A 23,398-nucleotide genomic window follows, 5' to 3' on the forward strand; every position below is an offset into this window, starting at 1 on the left:
TTTATTGTATTATCTCGCTGTAGGGCATATTCTGTGTATATGATGTAGGGTGTGCATTTGAGAGTGCATGTGTGCTAGAGTGTGTGTGTGTGTGTGTGTGTGTGTGTGTGTGTGTGTGTGTGTGTGTATGATGAAATTTTCATACATACAGTACACACACACACACACACACACACACACACACATATATATATATATATATATATATATATATATATATATATATATATATATATATATATATATATACAATATATAATATATATATATATATATATATATATATATATATATATATATATATATATATATATATATATATATACAATATATGATATATATTATACACCCTGTCTTTAGTCATTTGTATAATCTGTACCTGCAACTATTTCTCTTGTATTATAACACCTACTTAATTCCATATTGAGGCTGGATGGAAAGTCAGGAAAATAATGATGATGATGATAAGGATGATGATAATGATGATGATCCATCCATCCATCATCCAGTCCGATGTTGCCCCATGAGGAGCGTAGGAGCCCGAGGCTAGGGAAGTTGGTCCTTATTCTTTAGATGAGAGTGACCAGCCTCATTCATACATGAGTGGCATTACGTGAGCAATAAACCCCAACCATCCCTTGGATATAAACCTTCACTGGCTCAATCCGATTGGAGCGCCATAATTACCCACTAAACCACCAGGCGCCATAATTTGGTTATATGTTTACCACCCAGCGTAGTAAATGGTTTCCAGGTGTGCAGGAAACCATGTGGCTTGTCACTCAGTGCAGTCCCCCACAGGCAGAAGGAAGAGGAAAGAATGAAGGAAAGAAAGACAGAGGGGGGAATGTCAAGTCACCCGTAGGCAAAAGGATGAGGAAAGAATGAAGTAAAGAAAGACAGAAGAGGAAGGAAGGAAAGAAGGAAGGAGAAGAGGAAAGGGCAGACACCCGAGAGAAGCACTACATCGAGTGAGTGGTGAGCGTCCCCATCTACCACATATGATGATGATAATAATAATAATAATAAATATTATTATTTGATGATTCTTAATATTAATATTATTATTATTATTATTATTATTATTATTATTATTATTATTTTATTATTATTATTATTATTATTATTATTATTATTATTATTATTATTATTATTATTATTATTGTGGTAGGTGGGGGCGCTCATCATCCACTCACTCGATGTAGTGCTGCTGTCGGGTGTGTGCCCTTTCCTCTCCTCCATCCTACTTTCCTTCCATCCTCTTCTGTTTTTCTTTCCTTCATTCATTCCTTGTCAACCTGCCTACGGGTGACTTTACACTCCCTCTTCTGTCTTTCTTTCCTTCATTCTTTCCTCTTCCTTCTGCCTGTGGGTGACTCTACACTGAGTGACAAGCCAAATGGTTTCCTGTACAGCAGGAAACCATTTAATACGCTGGGTGGTAACCATATAATTTTGGCGCCTGATGGTTTAGTGGGTAATTATTGCGCCCCAATAGGATTGAGCCGGTGAAGGTTTATATCCAAGGGATGGTTGAGGTTGACTGCTCATGCAATACCACTCAGGGATGAGTGAGGCTGGTCATTCTCATCTTAAATGTAGGGACCAACTGCCTAGCCCAAGGCTCCTACGCTCCTCATGGGGCAATGTAGGATTAGATGATGGATGGATGGATGGATGGATGGATTATTATTATTATTTTTAGTGTTATTAGTATGATGATGATGATGATGATGATGATGATGATGATGATGATGATGATGATGATGATTATCATTATTATTACTATTATTCCCTCTCCCTCCGTCCAGGGTATGCTCTTCATCATGCACCGGGCCTACGGGGGTGAGGTGTACCTGGGTCTGGGCCTGGGGACGGGCCTGGAGCTGCTGCACACGGGGCCTGCAAGAGACGGCGACCTGCTGCCTATCAACGTGGCACCCATCAACGTTAACCTTACTGATGGGCACTGGCATCAGCTGGCCATCAGGTGAGAGAGAGAGAGAGAGAGAGAGAGAGAGAGAGAGAGAGAGAGAGAGAGTTACGCAGACACACAGAGCATATAGACCTTACGGTTCCTACCAGGCAGTCCGGCCTTAGCACTGGGACGGTATTTAAGTTACAGAAGCAGGAGAAAAGGATAGCGCAGCAGAAGGCTCTCTCCCACGTCCTCCAGACCCTTCGGCTTTTGTCGTGTAGGGAAAAAAAAGTGAGAACTAGCTCCTTGCAGAGTTTAAAAAGCCTGGTGAACATTTCACAAGGCCTGCCGAAAGTAGAATATAATGGAAATGGAGAGGCTGAGCATACAGCCACTTATTAATTCAAATGTTTACCTGTTGCATGCACTTTTCTTTCTTTTTAATTGTAAAAAAGGAAGGAAAATTGGACTGTAAACTTAACTGCTATGTATGTATGGAAAAATTTGCACATCCGTGCATGTGTACATAACACATAAGCTTAAATATGTCTATTCAGTACTTGGATACATATACCCGGTATGAATATATGCATGTACACATATATACTTATCCTTGCTTCATATCCCGAAAGAACAGACAAGGATAAGAATATCTTGGTGAAGGCGATGGCCACATCAGATACAGCATGTTGGCCAGGTCAGGTCAGGTCAAGTCGAGTGAGATCATGGATCGCCGCTAACGTCTCCTTCCCAGAAACAGGATATACAGTACACGTACTAGCATGCCTGCACATGTAATTGTGTGCAATTGTACATGTGCACACTCATACTGATGTGAAAACACAGTTTCTTTCATATATATATATATATATATATATATATATATATATATATATATATATATATATACCGATCGCATCTAAATGCATATCTAATCATTTTTAAAGGTATTTATGGTTCTGTCTTCGGCCACGTTCCTAGAGTGTTCATCCCATTCATTTAGATTTAGAATGGAAAAAGTTTCTGGTTGTGTCAAGGTTAGCTCTCCTTGCATGCAGTTTCATGCCGGTTCCTCGAATAGTGGTCTCGGTAATAACTGTAAAGAAATTGTTTGATTCAGTATTACTAAAATCGTTTATTATCTTAAAACATGGAATTACTTTAGCACTGCTTTTATGTCTCCTAAAAGAGAATGTATTCAGTTCCTTAAACTTCTCGATATATGGTTTATTCGTCAAGGAAAGGATTAGCTTCGAGTTTCTTTATATCTTTGACCAGAGAGAGAGAGAGAGAGAGAGAGAGAGAGAGAGAGAGAGAGAGCCTGCTTGGGGAGGGAACTATGATCTATCAGTGTTACACAAATCATCATTAACCTCTCTGATGGACACCGGCATCAGCTGGCGATCAGGTGAGAGAGAAATAAAAAGAGAGAGAATGCGTCGGGGGAAAACAAACGCACAAGAATTATGGTCCATCAACGTCGGCGCCATCATCGTCAACCTGAGAGAGAGAGAGAGAGAGAGAGAGAGAGAGAGAGAGAGAGAGAGAGAGAGAGAGAGAGAGAGAGAGAGAACGGTTGAATAGAGTAATGAGAAGAAAACATACACACACAGCAAAAAGGAGGACTCAGAGACTGCAACACCCACGTCTTACATTCTGTCTAAATGCCCGCCGAAACAGTCCTGGGCAACAGTGATTTTTACCTCTCCCGGACGTAGTCCGACGAGGTATTGTTTTTGGTCGATTTTCTTTGTTTCATTGTTTCTTTGTTTGTTAGCAACATAACGGATAAACGACTGAATGAAATTATATGAAACCTTCAGGATATTTGGGCACTGGTCCCAAAAGAAAATGATTAAATTTTAAAGGTAATTGAGTGACCCTGAAAGGTCAAAATCAAGGTCACGGATTTTCAGAGAGCTATAACTTGAAACCGGTTGAAGATGGAGATATTTACTATTATCAACATACAGGAACTCCCATATGGGCTTTCATATGGCACCAAGACCTTTAACCTCGAGTGACCTTGAAAGGTCAAACTCAAGGTCACTGATATTCAGCGTCTGTAACTTGAAACTGGTTGCAGATAGATACTTACTATTATCAACATAGAGGAAGTCCCAGATGGGCTTTTGGTACCATAACTTTTGACCTTACCTTGAGAGGTCAAACTCAAGGTCACGGTTATTCAGGGGACAACATCTCGAAACTGGGTGAAGATAGAAATTCACTGTTATCAAAAATTAAGGAAAGTCTCATATGGGCGCTCATTTGGCACCATGACCTTTGACCTTGAGTGGCCCTGAAATGTCAAACGCAAGGCCACAGATTTTCAGAGGGCTCTAACTTGAAAACGGTTTTTAAAAATAGTAACTGCTTTTGGCCTAGGTTTGTTGTGCCTAGCAAACACATGTTGAATGTGATGATGAAAAACTGGTGGAAAATGACCGGACTTCATGAACTGAAACCCTTTCCTGCATCTGTCTAGTGTTTGTGGCTCCATTCGTCACCATGCTTCGAAACTAATGAGCAGCGTACTCGAACACATGGGCTCCTGGATCCTGTTGAATGTCCCTCACGGTCGAACATTTCACGCTATGTTGTGTCTTCATTCAAAGACCGGATCTTTGACCTTGCCTTGCGACCCTTACCAAAACGGATTGCTCTCAAAATTGATTTACTTCATCCTTACCTTTCTCTCAGGCCGTCAATCAAGTTTGGTCAAATTCAGGTGAAAACTGTTTTACAAGATAAATGGGACCTCAGATTAATCACTTATTTCTCTGATGGACCTCAGTCATTTTGCCAAATTTGGCGTTTCTCCGCATTATTGCTAGCAGGCAGTCAAACAGGCAGACAGACTGACAGGCAGACAGGCAAAAAGAGGGAAAAACAGACAACGAGAAAGACAAATAACCAAACACAAAATATCCTTGCGCCTACAGTATACGCGGTGCAAACAGGGGAGCTCAAAACAGCTGAACAGAAATGATAAAGTAGACTGAATGTACTGAGAAAAGGTATCAGGTGTTCGTTAGGTAAGAAGGATCAGAAACCGCCTGAAGGAGAGTAAAGGTGGAGGATTACGAGGGAGGGAGAGAGAGAGAGAGAGAGAGAGAGAGAGAGAGAGAGAGAGAGAGAGAAACTGGGAGAGAAAGCATCGAGAAAAGGTACAGCAATGATAAAGACGAGAGAGGATATTGTGGGGTAGCCAAAAGAAGAGAAAAGAAGTAATAAAGGAAGAGAAATTATGAGAGAGAGAGAGAGAGAGAGAGAGAGAGAGAGAGAGAGAGAGAGAGAGAGAGAGAGAGAGAGAGAGAGAGAGAAAATGTACGAGAAGTAGGGAAATGAATATGCAGAGAGAGGGAGTGGAGAGGAGACTTGCAAAAATATACACAGAAGAGGAAGAGGAGAAAGTGTAAGAGGAAGGGAAAGACATGAGAGAGAATAAGTCGAGAGGGATTAAGAGATGGAAGCGATAAGGGGAAGAGGAAGAAGGGCCATCGTGAAGGATGATGTGAGACTGAAGGGAGAGAGAGAGAGAGTTTATGAGAGGGGAGTGGGTGAGATTGATTCATAACAGGCAGGGTAAATGAGAGAAAATTAGAGGGGACGAGAGAGAGAGAGAGTGAGTGAGTGAGAGAGAGAGAGAGAGAGAGAGAGAGAGAGAGAGAGAGAGAGAGAGAGAGAGAGAGAGAACATTCAGGAAATGTGAATAAAGAGGAGGAAGTAATTATGATAACTGAGAACGATGAGATAAATTTGTAGCATCGGACAAACAATGTTATTTTGTCACATCAGTACTTCCGATATATTATTTTATATGTTCTGAATGCTTTTGACCTTCATTTTTGTAGAAAAATGCTAGTTTATGTGTTGGGAGCTTGAAATAAATAAATAAATAAATAAATAAATATCTATCTATCTATTTATCTATCTATATACTAGTATATCTATCTATCTGTATCTGTATCTATCTATATATATCTATATCTATCTATCCATCTCTCTCTCTCTCTATCTGTATCTGTATCTATCTATCTATATATATCTATATCTATCTATCCATCTCTCTCTCCTCTCTCTCTCTCTCTCTCTCTCTCTCTCTCTCTCTCTCTCTATACAGTACATATACATATCTCGAGCTGGCTGGATGAATGTTGTGAGGAGAAGTGCATGATGAGGGATTTGGCACCCCTTTTTAACGTGGCATCGTCCGGATTGATTCTATCGGATATGTTTATGTGAAACTACAGAATGTGGTGAATGCTTATGGCGTATCCGATAGATCCAGGATTCCGGGGGCTTGAATGATGAGTGAATGGAAGCGTGGCCCATTGGACTGGGCAAACTTGGGCTGTCTAAACATTGCTACTCCTCACCCTGCCCTAGGGTGGAAAAGGAGGTCCGGATGATGATGAAGATATATTTATATATATATATATATATATATATATATATATATATATATATATACTTATGGGATATTAATGTAAATGTATTGGTGTGTGTGTGTGTGTGTGTGTGTGCGTATATGTCTCCGAATGGCGGGTGGGGGAAGGCCTTGCATATATATATATATATATATATATATATATATATATATGCATCAAACACACACACAAACCCTTCATTTTCCTTTTTTATTGAACCTTCCCTATGTATAATACTTTCTTAAAAAGTGTCAGACTTTGGGCACGGAAGTGATACCCAGTGCTTTTGGGCCCAGCATTACTCCTATGTGCCGTACACTATGAAATGTACCCAGTTCGGCACTAATATCCTCCGCCCATGTTGAATATGTTGGGAATGTGTTAAAACATATGCTTTGGTGTCAGCTGGGGGATTTTTATGGGATGTTGGTGGATCTCGTTGAAGATTAGTGAAGTCTGTTTTAGTTTCAGTAATAAAACTGTTCCCAGACATATCTTGTTACAAAATTTACAGAATATTACAGGGATCGAACCTGCCTCATTTTGTACAGCAGACCACTTCTCTAGCCTGTGGATCAGTTCTGCCCTTAATGCATTGGGAGAAACAAGAGATTATCACCTTTTCTTACTCACAATGCACCTCAACCAACAGAAGATGCATTGGTGTCTTTTTTCTTAGGATTTTCCCTCATATCCTCATCACTGTTAATATGTAAGAAAAAGTGTATAAAGAAGATAGTTAATTTTTCAGTTAAAATTATTGTCGTTAAAAACATAAGCATTAAATGTTCGCCCAGTACTCATTAGTGACAATGCGTAGATGGAAAGAGAGAGAGAGAGAGAGAGAGAGAGAGAGAGAGAGAGAGAGAGAGCAGGAAAGAAACAGTGAAAACAGGAAGGAGAAAAAGAGAGTGAAGGGTCAGGGAAGAAGATTGAGGAAAGAGGAGGCAGTAAGTATGATGAAGTGAGACCATTGAAAAAAAGAGAGAGAGGGAGAAAGAAAGAAGATGTGAACAGCAGCGAGAGGGGTGGCTGAGTGAGGGGAAGGGGTGCGGGGAGCGATAAGGAAGAGGTTTATGAACTGAGTAAGAGGGGAGGACATTTAGAGGGGAAAACGAAGGGTGAGGGAGGGGAAGGTGGGGAGGGAGGTAGAGGGGGCGGGTAAGGGGAAGTTGATTATTATTGCCTGACGGGGAAAGCGGAATGGAGGAGAGTGGAGAGGAAATTTGCATGGGATGGTTGAGTGGAAGGGAGGGACGTGTGATGGTGGCGGTGAAAGCGACCAGGGATGGAAACTGCATGGCTTTTATTTATGGTGAGAGAGAGAGAGAGAGAGAGAGAGAGAGAGAGAGAGAGAGAGAGAGAGAGAGAGAGAGAGAGAGAGAGAGAGAGAGAGAGAGAGAGAGAGAGAGAGAGAGAATAGGATTAAGCTACAAAGTACTTCATCAAATCCTTCTTTTCCATCAAAATGTTTGAGAGAGAGAGAGAGAGAGAGAGAGAGAGAGAGAGAGAGAGAGATGAAACTGTCTAAATTTTAACACCCTTTCCCCATCCCTCATCCCTAATATTTAAAAAGATTTAGAAACCCTTCACTTTCCCTTCACTCCCCTGACGTTCTTCATACCATACTCTTGCAATATTCAGGCGCTTTATTGAACACAGGCAAGACATTCTGAACTGACGGAGATATATAGCGTTTATTAACATCTTCGCTTTTGGACAGAGACGCCTTCTCGTAGTGGTACTGAAATAACCGATCGTCTCTTTTGCCCGGTCATACAACATCCCACGGCGCCCTTCCTATCCCCCGGAAGAAGAACAGTGGACTACAGAATGAGGGCAATCTCATCCTGCAGTCCACTTGGTTGAATTCAGATGAGCGTGGGGTTGCCGCTACAACAACAACAACAACAACAACAACAAAAACAGCTACTACTACTACTTCTACTACCACCACCACCACCACCACTATCACTATACTACTAGTAGCCTACTGCTACTACTACTGCTACTATTACTACGACCACCACTACTACTAATCCCTTCAAAATTCTAGAAATCTTTACAAAGTCTACTGAATAATTTGCTGGTCGTGATCAGTAAACTGAAAAAGACGTTCACACACACACACACACACACACACACACACACACACACACACATTTACTTACTTAAAGCTGTACACCTGCTACAGAAGACGACGCCTGATATAATCATACAAGACTGGTGTGTTTGTCAATGTCTTTGGTGCCAACGTGTGTGACTGTGCAGAGCAATCCTGGGTCAGCAAATTGTGCCACACAGTCAGCATGTCAAGTTCACAACACTGCTCTGGCGTGCCTCCATTTTCTATGCTCTTCTCTGACAAGGTCCCGAGCTTCTTCGAGATGAACGGTTCCTTCCCCGAAGACGACTCGCCATTGTTTTTTGTCCCAGGCACTGGTTTATCTTTAGGTGTTTTTTTTTTCTATAATGCAAGAAATATGAAACCAAAGGCTAAGAGCCCAGAAACCATTCCTTCCAAGAAAAAAAATGCAAAAGAGAGCCAAATTCAAGATCCATTCATTTCGAGGTGCCTGGATTCACTGCGTTTGAAAGACTGGAGATCGTAGAAAGTAGGAAATACAGACAGAGGATGACGGTTCCAGAACTGACCTGTTGCATAACTGAAGGACTGGGAGTAACGGTTAACTCTTGCATTAGAGACATGGACAGAAAAGGGATGAGAGTTTGTTGCTAGACGGGTGCTACGCGCCCATCGTAGAGGTGGAGGGATACAAGCAGACAGTTCAGAGGAGGAGCAGTGACCATTGACGTAGTGATAGAAAAGAGATAATGATGCAACAGTGCAGCGAAGAGACAGAGGTTGAAGGGAGCCAGTAAGAGGAGAAGAGTTAATGAGACGAAAAGCCTTTGACTCCACCCTATTAAGAAGAGTTGTATGTAGGGAGCCTCCTCACACATCAGAGTTGTACTCTACACAGGGGCGAATAAAACCCGGGTATAAAGTCAACAACTGTGCAGGGGTATAGAAGGTACGGAGTCGGCTTAGCACACCTAATCTCTTGGAAGCAGATTTTACAAGAGATGTAATATGATCTTTCCAAGATAAATCCCGAGAGAATGAAACCCTAAGCAAGTTCAAGGATGATGCAGGACTGAGCTGGATATTATTAAACATTAGAGGGTACTCCTGTAGAAGATTTTGCTGGGTTGATAAGTGTAAGAACTGAGTCTTCGATGCATTAAGAACGATTATTTTAACCCTAGTCAGATATACGAGCCAAGTCAGACATTAGGTTTGCCATAGCCTAATCCCTTGTTTGTTGAAGTAACTGATGAGATGCACTTTGCTGGAACCGAATGGAAAGGTGAAGGGTGGAATCATCAGCATATGAGTGGATTGTTTAGTTGTACAGCTTGGAATGTCATTGATGAATAAAAGGAAGAGAGTTGGTGATAGAACATAGCCCTGAGGAACACCACTGTTGTTAGATCTAGGAGAAGAACGGTGGCCGTCTACAACAGCAGCTATAGAACGACCAGAAAGGAGGCTATAGATGAAGGCACAGATAGGAGGATAGAAATCGTAAGAGGGCAGTTAGGAAACTAAAGATTTATGCCAGACTCGACCAAAAGCCTTTGAGATGTCAAGTGCAATGGCAAAGCTTTTGCCAATGTCCCGAAAGGAAGATGCTGCTGCTCTTCTTCAGAATTGTCAGCATATGATCTTTACAGCTCTTCATTTGTTCTCCAGGGTTGTAGTGTGCTGCAGGGAGTTGGCCATATGGAACTTGGCAGAGAAGGCGATGGCCAAGCATGCGAAGCCCGTTTCCGACTCAGCTGCTTTTTAGCTAGCATGGTTTCTGTGCTGGGTGACTTTGCCTGCTGGAGACTTCGTGAGTGAGGGACTTTATATTTCCATGTGAGCCCTAGAATACGCTGTAAGCATTGGATATGAAAAGACTCAAGCTGTTTGATGTGATGCTGGTAGGTAGTTCAGGATTCAGAACCGTATAAGAGAGCGGAGAGGCATATAGCCTTATATACTGATACCTTCGACTCGATTCCTAAGTCGGTGTTTTCAGAGACTCTGGATCTGAGACATCCAAAAGAGGTTGAGCCGTGGTTTATTCGTGCAAGGACTTTTGCATCGATGTTATTTTTATTTGTGAGCAAACTTCCAAGGAAAGTAAAATTCTCCACCTGTGTTACAATTTTGCCATTTATCTGAAATGCCAGAGGCTCTTCTGGGTTGCGTCTCTGATATATTGTTTTAGTTTTATTATCATTTTTGGGGGACCCCTTTTGCATGGTATATGTTGGAGACCATTGTGAGACTCTGTTGTACGGCTTCTGGGGAATGTGCAAGGACAGCATCGGCATCAGCGTATTGTAGCTCAAGCAAATGAGTTATTATCAGTCTTTGATCGTGCTTGAAGACGTCTGAGATCAGATAAGTCACCGTCTGGAGGGAACTCTATTTTTATTCCAAAGTAAAGGCTCATTTATTGGTGACATGACTGCAGTTAGATAGATGTTGAGAATGACAGGAGCCAGGACACGTTCTTGCCTCACTCCTACGTCAACGTTGAAGGGTTCGGATTTACGGATTTGCTCCCACCTATGGTCACACGAGCATTCATGTTGTCATGCAGGCTCTTCAGGATGGATTTTTTTTTTTTTTTAACTCCAGATTTCCAAAGAGCATTTCATAAAAGTTCTTTGTCGATGGTGTCAAATGGTTTTTGCAAGATCGATGAAAGCAATATACAAGCCACGGATCTGCTCTTAGAAATTCTCTTGTATCTACCGGGCAACATGTGTCTTCCTGAAACACACACACACACACACACACACACACACACACACACACACACACACACACACACACACACACACACACACACACACACACACACACACACACACACACACACACACACACACACACACACACACACACACACACACACACACACACACACACACACTTACACACACACACACACACACACACACACACACACACACACACACACACACACACACACATACAGGTGAATAGAAAATAGGTAAATAGATAAAGAGATAGATGAATGAATACATAGATACATAGATGGATGGATGAATGGGTTGATGGAGAGAGAGAGAGAGAGAGAGAGAGAGAGAGAGAGAGAGATTTTCCAGAATAACATTCCACCAAACCCAGTACCATCATCGTCACCTTCCATTCACTAGGTCTTTCTCATACTCCCTTGGCTGGTTCCTTCCCTTCTCACTACACACCCATTCCAACTCTATCGTGTTCCTTGAATCGTCTCACTGATGCTCACCACACCTGCTCCAGCGACTCAGAATATGGAAGAATAATTATCTAACTATGTAACTAACGAAAGAAAGAAAGTAAATCCACCCATAACCATTTCATTTTAAACGTCAACCCACCCGCTTTATATTCGTATTGGAAATATACTCTTTGTTTGTATGATCTAAATATATTCGTAAGTTTTTAAGTTGAAATTTAAGAGGAAGGTAATTTTGTTCTCGGTTAAATTATAAAGTGAGACCATTTTTGTTTATCTTTCTGTCTTCTGTATTTTCCTCTCTTCTTATTTTTTACGTGTCTGTAGTTGCTCGAGCATAGCAAAAATCACTTGACGTTAACCGATATAGGAGTACCATGCAAATTAGGTGTTGGGCACTTGAAGTACTGAATTAGACAGCTTATTCTCAATTCCATTTTTGTCGGCATTTTGATCGAGAATTAATTAACTGATGAACCCAGGTGTCATGAGCTTCTGCATAATCAGGTTGGACGAAGCTGTTAAAAGTTAATGGGAGAGGACAGGTTGTCGGATAAATATCAGTACCTAGGCTGGAGATGCTCGTTTGTGTGTGTGTGTGTGTGTGTGTGTGTGTGTGTGTGTGTGTGTTAACCTTTCACTTTACTTTGAATTAATATAGAACCCCTTCAGTTCTGTCAAGTAATTGTTGTCAAATTACTGCTTTCACTAAAAGATTTAATTCGACTTAGGAGAGAATTCTGGGGCTGGAGAGACTAGAAACAGGCTACATATGACCCCATCATTATTAGAGTTGCCTCTAAAGGTGAATAAAATCGACTGGTACAGGTCTGAATACAATGACTAATAATGTTTTTACGCTGACTTGACCAAAAATTGCCATCTCTCCATACTTACTGGTGACTTTTTAACTACAGATTAACACTAAGATACGAGGCCAGTCACGATAAATTGCCATGAAAATGATGTAGAACCATAGTATTGACTTTTCTCTTGCACTGAGCTACGTGAAATAAGGTGCAAAAGGACTTAAGTCTGGGCCAAGTCTGAGTAATAAGTGTGTAATACATCGTCGTGGTTTATTGGTTAAATAGATGAAGAGACTGTTTATATGCATACAACAATCATACACTTGAGAGAGAGAGAGAGAGAGAGAGAGAGAGAGAGAGAGAGAGAGAGAGAGAGAGAGAGAGAGAGAGAGAGAGAGAGAGAGAGAGAGAGAGAGAGAGAGAGAGAGAGAGGTAAAAATGAACAAGTGAACGGATATGAAAAACCAAACCGATATCCCATCATAATAAATGGCTTGGATATATTGGAATTTAGTTAATAATCGGAAGCTGTGACTAACCCCCAGCTGAACAAAATCATCTGGCGTTGTTTGGAATAGAATACAAGAGCTTTCCCGACGTTGAGAGAGGGAAAGTTTGCAGTATTAACTCTCAACCTCCTGTGCATAAGATCGACTTGCTTTAACTGATATTCAGTACACGACTGGTTCACAGTTTGATAAATTTAACATCCATGACAAACGCGATCCTAGAGCATTCGTGTGTAATATTTGATGCTTTGTGTGTGTGTGTGTGTGTGTGTGTGTGTGTGTGTGTGTGTGTGTGTGTGTGTGTGTGTGTGTGTGTGTGTGTGTGAAGCAGTGAGATGGCTGCTTGGATGGGTACAAAGGAATTTTCCAAGTGATGTAACAAGTGATTGGAAGTTATTCTCATGATGATCTTTTTATTTCCGTTCTCTCTCTCTCTCTCTCTCTCTCTCTAAATCCCCAAATCTTTATCCCCCCACTCTCTCCTTTCTGTCTTAACTCTACCCACTTCTCCCTCTCTCACCCTCGCTCTCGCCTTCTGCGTTCACACCTTGCATTTTATAGCCAGCAACAAAAATAGTCCCGACAACTTCTTATTCCTGACCTTTTAGATATTACTTGCGTGGAGTAATGCTGCTTTGATTATTATTATTACTGATTATGTGTGTGTCTTTTTCCTTGTTTTTCTTTTGTTACGACACTGCCTTTGTTGGGTACACACGGCTGGAAGTAGAAAAGTGTTGTCTGATATTTTATTTGAGTACGTGTTGTGATCTCTTATGGTGTATCCACGAAGGATCTTATGCCTCTCATGGTTTCGTCTGTTTAGTACTTTATCCTCCACACCACAAACTATTTTTTTTTTTTTTTTATTGAGGGTGAGGCATAGAAGCCTGTGTGTTAATAATTCACAGCTAACGCTTTGACCTCACGGACGATTTTTTTTTTTTCTAAATTTGTTCTTGCAGCTGTTAGACGCTGACATACTGTACATCCAGCATAGAAGGGACTTTTTTCAAACTGGAAGGGTTTAAAAAAGTATCAGTAGATAGGTAGATAGATGAATGGATATATAGACAGTCTTCATTAACCACTGTACTGCGACATATATTTCCTAATTTGTGCAAACTGACTAGAAGTATCGTTAAATACTGAACTTCGCTTGTCTCCTCAGCCTCCATTTCATCGCTGTATTCGTAGATGCTTGAAGATGAAGTAATGGACTGAAGCGAATATAATAAATCATCTGCGGGTAACAATATGTGTCTTTGTCCACTGCTGTAGGTAACTCAGGCATCTGTGAATCAGGTAAAGGGAAAGGGGTAGGACAGGTGAACAGAATTCCGTATTTAGCTGTACCTAACATGAAATTAAAGCATTAATTATTGGATTTAAATGCTGAACCCTGTTGTGGTCACGTCTTTTCTAGCTTTTTATTCAAGCTATCGCCGGGTGCTTATAGCCTACTTAGCTGTTGTGAGTATAGAGCCCTGAGAGTTTTAATACAGCCATCACTGACCACCCTCATGGTCGGGACAACTTTAGTTTTCTATTGCAGCTAAGACCAAACGGTTTTATTCAGCAGAGAGTGAATCACAGGAGCCTGAGTGTGAAACTATATATTACGATAAAGTGTTGACTCTGGTTCGATTATGAAATACTTTATTCCTTTGTGGGTGAATCAAGAAGCAACCATTAACAAAAGATGTTCTAGGATCCTCTGAGCTAGTGTCGAATTACTTCGTTACGAGCGAGGGCCAAGCCCTAGCGAGCCTCTCGTCAAGTAGTGGCATTTTCTAACAAATGAGCAGCCCAAACCGGCCCGGCCCAATCCCGTCCGGCCCGACATGGGCCGACCATAACCCTTTTGAGAAGTTCATATCTCAGCAACCACGGGGCCGATCACTGCGTGGTTTGCACCATATAACCCAATTCTTTAAGATTTGTTTTTGACAGGTTTCATCACACCCGTGGCACGTGACGCGCGCCAAATGCAGCATGTCGAATATCTTCAAATGAGGGCCACAAGCCAGACAGTTTGTTGTAAGGCATAAAACTTGATAGGTAGATGGCCATCAGTATATTTTAGTCATCTTCTTGGTGTAAGACAACATTTCAATGCTTTCGAATTTAAATGGCCTCACTCGTACCTCGCCGACATAGGCGTTTTACTGGTTAGGTTAGGTCGGGCAATTCAAGAAGTAAAGGACGTTAATTAATATCATATCTAGGACTTTCAGTTTTAAAAGTTTCTCGTGATCTGAATAAATTCTTCTAGAGATAGCAAATGAAGGATAAAGAATATATCACCGGACTGAAGGTGTTAACCGTGCAAGTACTAAACGATTCTTCTTAGCTTGGGACAGACCACTAGAACTGATGGGGTTAACAAAGTCTATCAGTATCTATGCCGTACAATTGGTACTGTGTCTCCAAAGCTTAATAAACTCCTTCGAAGGTTGCAAAAATAATAATAATAAAAGATATTGTATGTCACTGATTTAAAAGGGAGTTTATAAAATCGTCTGGCCTTTTTTTCCGCCCGTTCGCACCTAGGACTGATACAGGGACCTGGACTGTTAATCTACCGGTTGTGTATCGCAACTGGAGGATGTTCGGTTGCTTCTCTTGTCAGTAACATGGGAGGAATTTACCCCTTCAGTCCGATGACATTATCTTATTCTGCCATTGAGCTTCGTAAATTGAGTTGCTAAATAACGAAAATCCGGGCCCAAAGAAACATTAAAATCTCTTTCTTGGCTATTTAGTTGCCTGCCGCATCTTTTTACTCTCTTGGAGGGTATTTGCAAGTTTCTGATATCAACACAGACTGCGTAAATAACATAGACTACTGTATCAACATTTCCTGCACATAAAAAAAAAGCATTGATACAGGGAGAGGCTTTACTTAGCATCACCAATAGGAGTAATGATAATAATGGTGATGATGATGATGATGATGATGATGATGATGATGGTGGTGATGGTGATGATGGTTGTACTCTAGAAGGTGAGACAGACAATAAAGTAATGACATTTGGCTCTAATTACTGACGTGAAATTGAAAGCGAAATTGGGAGAGGTGATCACAGCTTCCTTGAACTCTAGATAACAGTGTAGTACAAGAATTATGGAAATGATCATGGTCCAAATTGTCAGGGAATAATATCAATAAAAAAAGATTATTATATAGTTTAAATTACAAGTTACGTGTTCGATCTGGATTATTTTTGTGTACCCAGTTTCCGTCCCTCTCCCCCTACCCTCCTCCCTCCCTATTCTCCCCCCATCACTCTCTTCCCCCTTTCCCCCCACCTCCTCCCCTTCTTTTTCCTTTCCCCTTCCTCCGTCACCTATCCCCTCCTTCCTCTCCTCCCCCCTCCTCCTTCCCTTTCCCTCTTCCTTCCCCTTTCTCCCTCTTCTTGTCACTCTCCCCACCCCCTCTTCCTTCCCTTCCCCTCCTCCTCCCACCCTCTCCCACATCCCTCATTCTCTTCTCTCCTCTCATCCCTCCGCTTCTTCTCCTTTATTCCCCTCTCCCTCCCTCTTCCCCTCCACTTTGGGCAAAGTTTTTACGCCAGGACTGAAAATTTGACAGATGCGTGTTATAGACTTGAGGGAGGAAGGGAACTGGAATAAAGGAAAAGAAAAGATGCTGATGATGAAGAAGAAAAAGAAGATGAAGAGGAAGAAGAAAGAAAAATAAGAAGAAAATTAGGAGAAAGGAACAGATCAGTGTCTGTCTGAATGGTCCTGTGCAGTCACTAGGTATTACTCTAAACCATCGAAAAAAACTGTTGCAAATTGTTAGTACAAAATTAATATCCAGCAACTTTAGCCCGACTTGGATCCTCCTGAAACCGAAATTGACGTATCTTGAATAAAGTTTTCAAATGCAATTATTATTATTATTATTATTATTATTATTATTATTATCAATATTATTTTTATTATTATTATTATTATTATTATTATTATTATTATTATTATTATTATTATTATTTTTATTATTATTATTATTATTATTATTATTATTATTATTATTATTATTGTTACTGTTATTATTGTTATTATTATTATTATTATTATTATTATTATTATTATTATTATTATTATAGTTATTATTACTAGTAAAATAATCATACGAGTAGTTATTATTATTTTTTCTTGTGTGTAATCTTTCTTTTGAACAGAATACGGGACTTTGGAACCAAAATCTATGAGACTTCTTGTTGCTCCTCCCCCCGTCTGCAGAACTACCTGGTTATATAAAAGGTTTTTGAGAGAGAGAGAGAGAGAGTCATGGAAACCTGAGAGTGTAATCCAATCCTTCTTCTTGCCCACAGCGTGCTGGAAGACAACAGCATTCAGGTGTACGTGGACTGCAGGTGGATCAGCAGACAGATCCTGAGACGATCCACCTTAGAGATCCCAATGGACACCCTCCTGTACGTGGGGGGCATGCCAGGCCGCAGCTACCAGGTACGTGGGGGAGGGGATACGTGGGGATGGAGTGGGGTGTACGTGAGAAGGGAGTGGGGAGGGTGGGAATGGAGTAAACGAGGATAAAAAGTGCAAGGAGGGATGGGTAGGGGAATGGGGATGATAGGTGTGGGTTGGGCTGGGAGAAGTGTGGCGAGGAAGGATGGGTAGAGGATTGGGAAAAGAAGGAGTGGGGGGACGGGGGAAAGTTTGGAGAGGATGGATGGGGGGTGAGGAGATGGGAGAGAAAAAGTAGGGTGAAAGGGAATGAAGAGTGGGCAGAAGGGATAGGGAGGGGGGTGGTGAAGGTCTGAGTGGATTGGGCTGAGAGAAGAACGAGGAGGGATGGGGAAGCGAGTGGGGAGGATGGAAGGGAAGGAGAATGGGGAAGGAAGGAGTGGGGTGTACGTAGGGAAAGAGTGAGGAAGAGAGAGGGTGAGGGAAACTGGTAGGGGAGGGAGGGAGGGGAGGGATGAGAGCAGCGTAATCCCTTGATTCCGGTGGCGTCTTTTTTCATTTCAGTTCTATCTCCAAACTTTTATTTTTCTCCTCAGGATATACTTTTCGAGCTGGAACAGTTGAATATAATCTTCATCAAATCACATCATTATTAGAAATCCCAGCGAAATATAAATAAAATAGTGTGATGGTAACAAAACTAAGCGAAAGAAATGCGCCTCTGGATTGGTTAAGGAGGAGTGTACTGTACGTGGAATATGGGAATGGAGGAGAGGGATGTGAGTAATTAAAAGGGGGGGTGTATACAGTCAGATTAGGTTTGTTTTCATCTGACGGAACTTGGTTACTCCCACAATTTGAATACTAAGTCCAGATTACAAGAAATTTACCAAACTTTGTGAGTCAGTAATGAGTCTCCTTGGTTACTATACAAAACAACCCTTCAGTCAAAGTACAGTTTATCGCTGACCAGGCTAAAGGGGGTTAGGAATCATAGTCAGGTCAGAGTAAACGCACTTCTGTAAAAACTCGTTCAGTACTAATTGGCATACCAATGGCAACGACTGCTGTGGCACAAGCACTGATTATTTGGTGAAATAGAATGAAACTAACTTGATATTTTCTGCACCTGTGTAGTATTATCCAGGTTACTAAGTATTAGGTGTCCACACTAAAATGTGGGATTTGTTATAGCGGGCGGAACATGTTCGTAACGAGATCTGGATGAGAATTTGAAACACTGATTTTTTTCATATTCCCGATTCCCCTTTGTAGTTGCCGCGTTCCCTTTGGTTACGGCCTTTTTTTTTTTTTTTTTCTAAATTCCGCAACAACAAATAAGCATGTCATGATTGTGGCCCGTGCCAGAGTTCTAATTCGCGTGCTTTGCATATGACAACAGGGATACCAGACAAAAAAGAAAAAAAAAGAAAATCAGTCAGAGATAATCGTTACTTCTTAATCAATTTTTGTTATTTAAGTGGAAAATCCTGTGTTCTGAAGGATGCTTGATCAATTGAATTACTCTAAAAAAAAAAAAAGTTGTAGCGTCAGCAAGTTCAGCGCTATGACAACATAAAGAATGCCTTTGACATTTGTAAATAAAAATTTTGATGAATTTTGCAAAAGTTTATTTAACATGATCATACTGTATTTTCATAAGTATTTCAAAGGGATGTAATTCATATGGGTAAGTTCGGTTTTCCACACTCTTTCACGATTAGAGGCTGTCCCAAGTTCACACCTCCACCAACCCGCTGGCTTGGGGAGCAAAATTTTGAAAGTGTTCTCGATCACACGAATAATTAACAACAATACACGAAATGGGAAGGAACCCTATAAACAGCATAATATTACCGAGTATAATAGTCATAATATCAGACTATTTGAATGTCTGTAGTATTTTTTTTTTATCTGACTGGACATGTAGGAATGTGTCCCCTTAGTTGTTTGTCTTATTTATCCCCTAATTTCAGTAGAACTGGCCATCAACTGAGCTGAAATAGGTTTGGAATCTACGTTCGGTTAGAACAGATGCGCTGTATCAATCAGGAAGTGAGTTGCTGTAGCCTACGAAGGGTAGGAGTATATTTCATAATACATTATGAAATATAATAATACCCTTCAATCCATCATTAAAAAAAAAAAATGCGGGTGATAAACTGTATGTTCAGAAGAGTGAATAATAAACGACAATTTCCGCAAAGAATACAGAACAATTTTATATACTAACAGTGCTAAGGTAAGTATGTGAGTTGGTGCAAAGTAGAAATGGAGTCATAAAATGAAATGTGAAATCTCTTATTGTGTCACTCAAGAAAAGAACTAAAGGTTGTTTTTGTTTTTTTTTAAATAGAGGAAGGAAAAACAAAGGAAAAAAAATAAGTCCATGTGCCTATAGGCATCCTCCATTCATAAAATACTTATAACAATTGGATTTAAAATTGAGAGGATTAAATGTATATGGGAAGCAACTCCCAGGAAGTGAATTCCAGAGAGTAGTAGTTCTGTGGATAAATGAATTTTGATAAGCAGAGGTTCTGCATTGTGGGGGAGAGAGTGTGGGTTCATGGGCGCTCCCAGCTGCCCTAGTATTTCGGGAGATAATGTGAAAGGGAGGCACAATTGAAGCCAGTTCATTACTTACGGTAAAAATATCGATCAAATAGTGCTAAATTAGCAACATCTCTACGTACTGATAACGGAGGAAGGTCCTGCGTTATGGCAGGATTATTGATTAATCTAATGACTTTATTTTGAATTTTATCCAACTGCCTCAATGCAACCGCTCCACATCCACTCCACAGTGGTGAACAGTATTCAATCTGAGAATGCACATGACTTTTGTATATTGTGGCCATCTGCTCGTCAGTGAAGAACTCACGAACTTTGTACATAAGTCCCAGTTTTTTAGAAGCATTTTTAGCAAGAGATTTAACATAAGCTGTCCAGCTTAGGTTGGGGTTTAGAGTAACACCAATGATATCAATTGTAGTGGATATGGGAATACTGACATCATTTAAAATTATGTAAGAGTCTGAGGGATTCTTTCTATTGGAGAAATTAATGTATTTAGTTTTCTGAGCATTAAATGAGACCAGATTTTTTTGTCCCCATTGATTAATTTTAGAAAGGTCCTGGTTCTGAGAAAGTGCTGTGTTTATTTGGGAATTTATAATATCAAATTGTGTAAAGGAGGTACTAAATGTGAAAGAACTATGAAGGGTCGAGTCATCAGCATAAGAGTGTATTGGGTTGTGCGTGACAGATAGAGGTCATTTATATGAATGAGAAAGAGGGTTGGCGCCAAAACTGACCCCTGAGGTACGCCAGCATTTATGGAATGAAACTGAGAATAAATTCCATCTACCATGACCCGTATTTTTCTACTATGAAGGTAAGAAGAAATTAGAGGAACCAGTGATGCAAGGCCATAGTGTGACATCTTAGACAATAAGGTCTGGTGCCATACTCTGTCAAATGCTTTTGAAATATCAAGTGCTATTTTGTGTGTTTCACCATGTTTGTCTATTGTGTTGTTAAGCTGATGGGTAAGAAGGCAAAGAATATCTACAGTTGAACGTTCCTGTCTAAATCCATACTGCCGATCATTGATCAATTTACTGATTTCTAGGTGCATGACTATGTGTTTGTTAATTAGTGTTTCAAAAACTTTACCGAGAACGGAGGTTATTGCAATTGATCTATAGTTTGATGGATCAGAAGTTGCCCCCTTTTTAGTAACAGGATGGATATTTGCTTCTTTCCAAGGGGCTGGAAAAATTGAAATACGGATGCATAAGCGGAAAAATTTTGCTAATACGGGAGCCAACACTGAGGAGCAATTTTTCAGTACTATTGAAGGAATTTCATCTGGACCAGTGGCTTTGTCTGCTGATAGATTCTGTAATAAGGCTTGTACGTATCTGGTGTGAATCATGAAAGGAGGTATTTGAGGGGAATCAAGATCAAGTACAGGAATATTATGATTATCTGAGTTTAGCGTTGAGTTTGTTGAAAAAATGTCAACAAGAAGGTTGGCTTTTCCACGTGGGTCACTTACCAGATTTCCATTGGGGGACTGTAACGGTGGACTGGAAGAGGTGGTAGTGAAGTTAGTTTTGAACGAATTAAGGGCTGACCAGAATATTTTGTTATCATTTGGATTGTTTAGTAGTTTGTTAGCTTGTCTATGTAGAAAGTTTGATTTAGAAAGATTGATTATAGTTTTGGCATGGTTTCTGACATTATTATAGTAGTTAAAGGCTTCTTTGGTTTTGGTCCTTGTATAAGTGTTATAGGCTATTGTTTTATGTTCTGTTACTCTAGCACAATTGTGGTCAAACCATTTAGGAGAATTACATCTTTTTCTGTAACTATGATGGAGAATCAATGTTTCCATGCCGACTTTAATGAAATCCTGTATGAGGCCCAATGTGGCCATTTAGTCATCACAACAGGTTCAGAGCAGGAGGGTGTGGTAGAAGTGAAACTGGTGGCTTGAATCAGACAATGATCCGAGGATCCGAGGGGGGACTTCACTTCGACATTATAATTATCTGAATTGGTTGTTAGAAACAAGTCCAATAGGTGGGGATTTTGATCGGGGTTGTCTGGTACACGGGTGGGTTGACTGACTAACTGGGTGAGATTAAATGAATCTGATTAGGGATAACAGGTACTAAAAATAATTTTAAGACCATGTCGGTGCTATTAAACGCAGACTTGCACTTATCTTTAACCATTAGAGCTGTACAACCTCCTTACGGTGTATTTGAGTTCATATTCGTGCACGATCTTAGCCAATTTCTACTATAAACAATTAGCCCATACATATAATTACCATCAGGAATCCTTTATTACATCCAAGCTCGAGAAGCTATTGCGGATGATACGCTTAGGATTGCGAACTTCGGACCACACTGCTGGAATCGTCATATAATTTTATATCCAATGTAGCTACCAGCATGTGCCATAATTCATGAGCATTATCGGATTTCTTGGTGTTCTGCGTTACATATATTACAAACTCCGTAAACATGCAGAACAATATTTTTCTAATTCTTTCACTTTCACTTTGCCAAAATTTCAGTCTATTTGCTGCATTTTTCACATATCTCAGTATCAGAATAATAAATAATGCTTCAGTACTGCATCTTCTTGACTAGTGCCATATTCTAGTCTCAGTCTATTGACAGCTCAGGAATCGAGATGAGATAATGGTAATTTTAGGCCAAGTAAGAGTTAAAAGGGTATAGTGACAGTACGAAGGAGGGGAGAGGGGACTGCCAGGTGGGTTTTGGTTACGTGGGGTGCACAACAGTGGATATAAATACTGATCCACCCCATAATGATAAATAGCGAGATGGTGAGTGATGATATTTGAAACCCAGTGATGAGGTATTCGGATCCCAACAGACTTTCCATAATACCATGTAAGAGCTTCATAACAGTTCACTTAAAGTGTGAAAGGATTCTGTTGTTCGCGACTGCACGTGGGAAGGGAGTATGAGTGGATAAAGGGTAGAGGAAGGGAGGGAAATGAAGGGGAGTAATGTTAGTGAGTAAGTAGGAAGGGGATATTATAAGGGGCATTGGGGGTAGGGAGGGGGTAATTTTAAAGGTAGTGACGGTAGGGAAGGGGTATTTTAACTGAGAGTGGGGGTAGGGAGGGGTATTTCAAGGGGAGTGGAGGTAGGGAGGGGATATTTTAAGGGAGAGTAGGGGTAGGGAGGGGTATTTCAAGGGGAGTGGAGTTGGGAGGGGATGTTTTAAGGGAGGGTGGGGGTAGGGAGGGGGTATTTTAAAGGGAAATGGGTTAGGGAAGGGGTATTTTAAGGGAGAGTGGGGATAGAGAGGGGTATTTCAAGAGGGAGTGGGGACAGGGAGAGGATATTTTAAGGGAGAGTGGGGGTAGGGAGGATTTATTTCAAGGGGGTTTAGGTTAGGGAAGGGGTATTTTAAGGGGAGTACAGATAGGGAGGAG

At 40.7% G+C, this 23,398-nt stretch overlaps 1 protein-coding gene across 1 annotated transcript in view; it reads left to right on the forward strand.

Annotated features, from left to right (window-relative positions):
- Positions 1 to 23,398, forward strand: part of LOC145414551 (uncharacterized) — a 244,392-nt gene that overhangs the window by 83,595 nt on the left and 137,399 nt on the right. The window contains exons 5-6 of the mRNA XM_080284071.1: positions 1,812 to 1,990; positions 17,319 to 17,454. Coding sequence (XP_080140197.1) covers positions 1,812 to 1,990; positions 17,319 to 17,454 — 315 coding nt within the window. The remainder of the gene's footprint in view (positions 1 to 1,811; positions 1,991 to 17,318; positions 17,455 to 23,398) is intronic.

Source organism: Coenobita brevimanus, chromosome 100, assembly GCF_032717465.1.
Source record: "Coenobita brevimanus isolate Jiangsu-jjx chromosome 100, ASM3271746v2, whole genome shotgun sequence".
NCBI classification, from domain to species: Eukaryota; Metazoa; Arthropoda; class Malacostraca; order Decapoda; family Coenobitidae; genus Coenobita; species Coenobita brevimanus.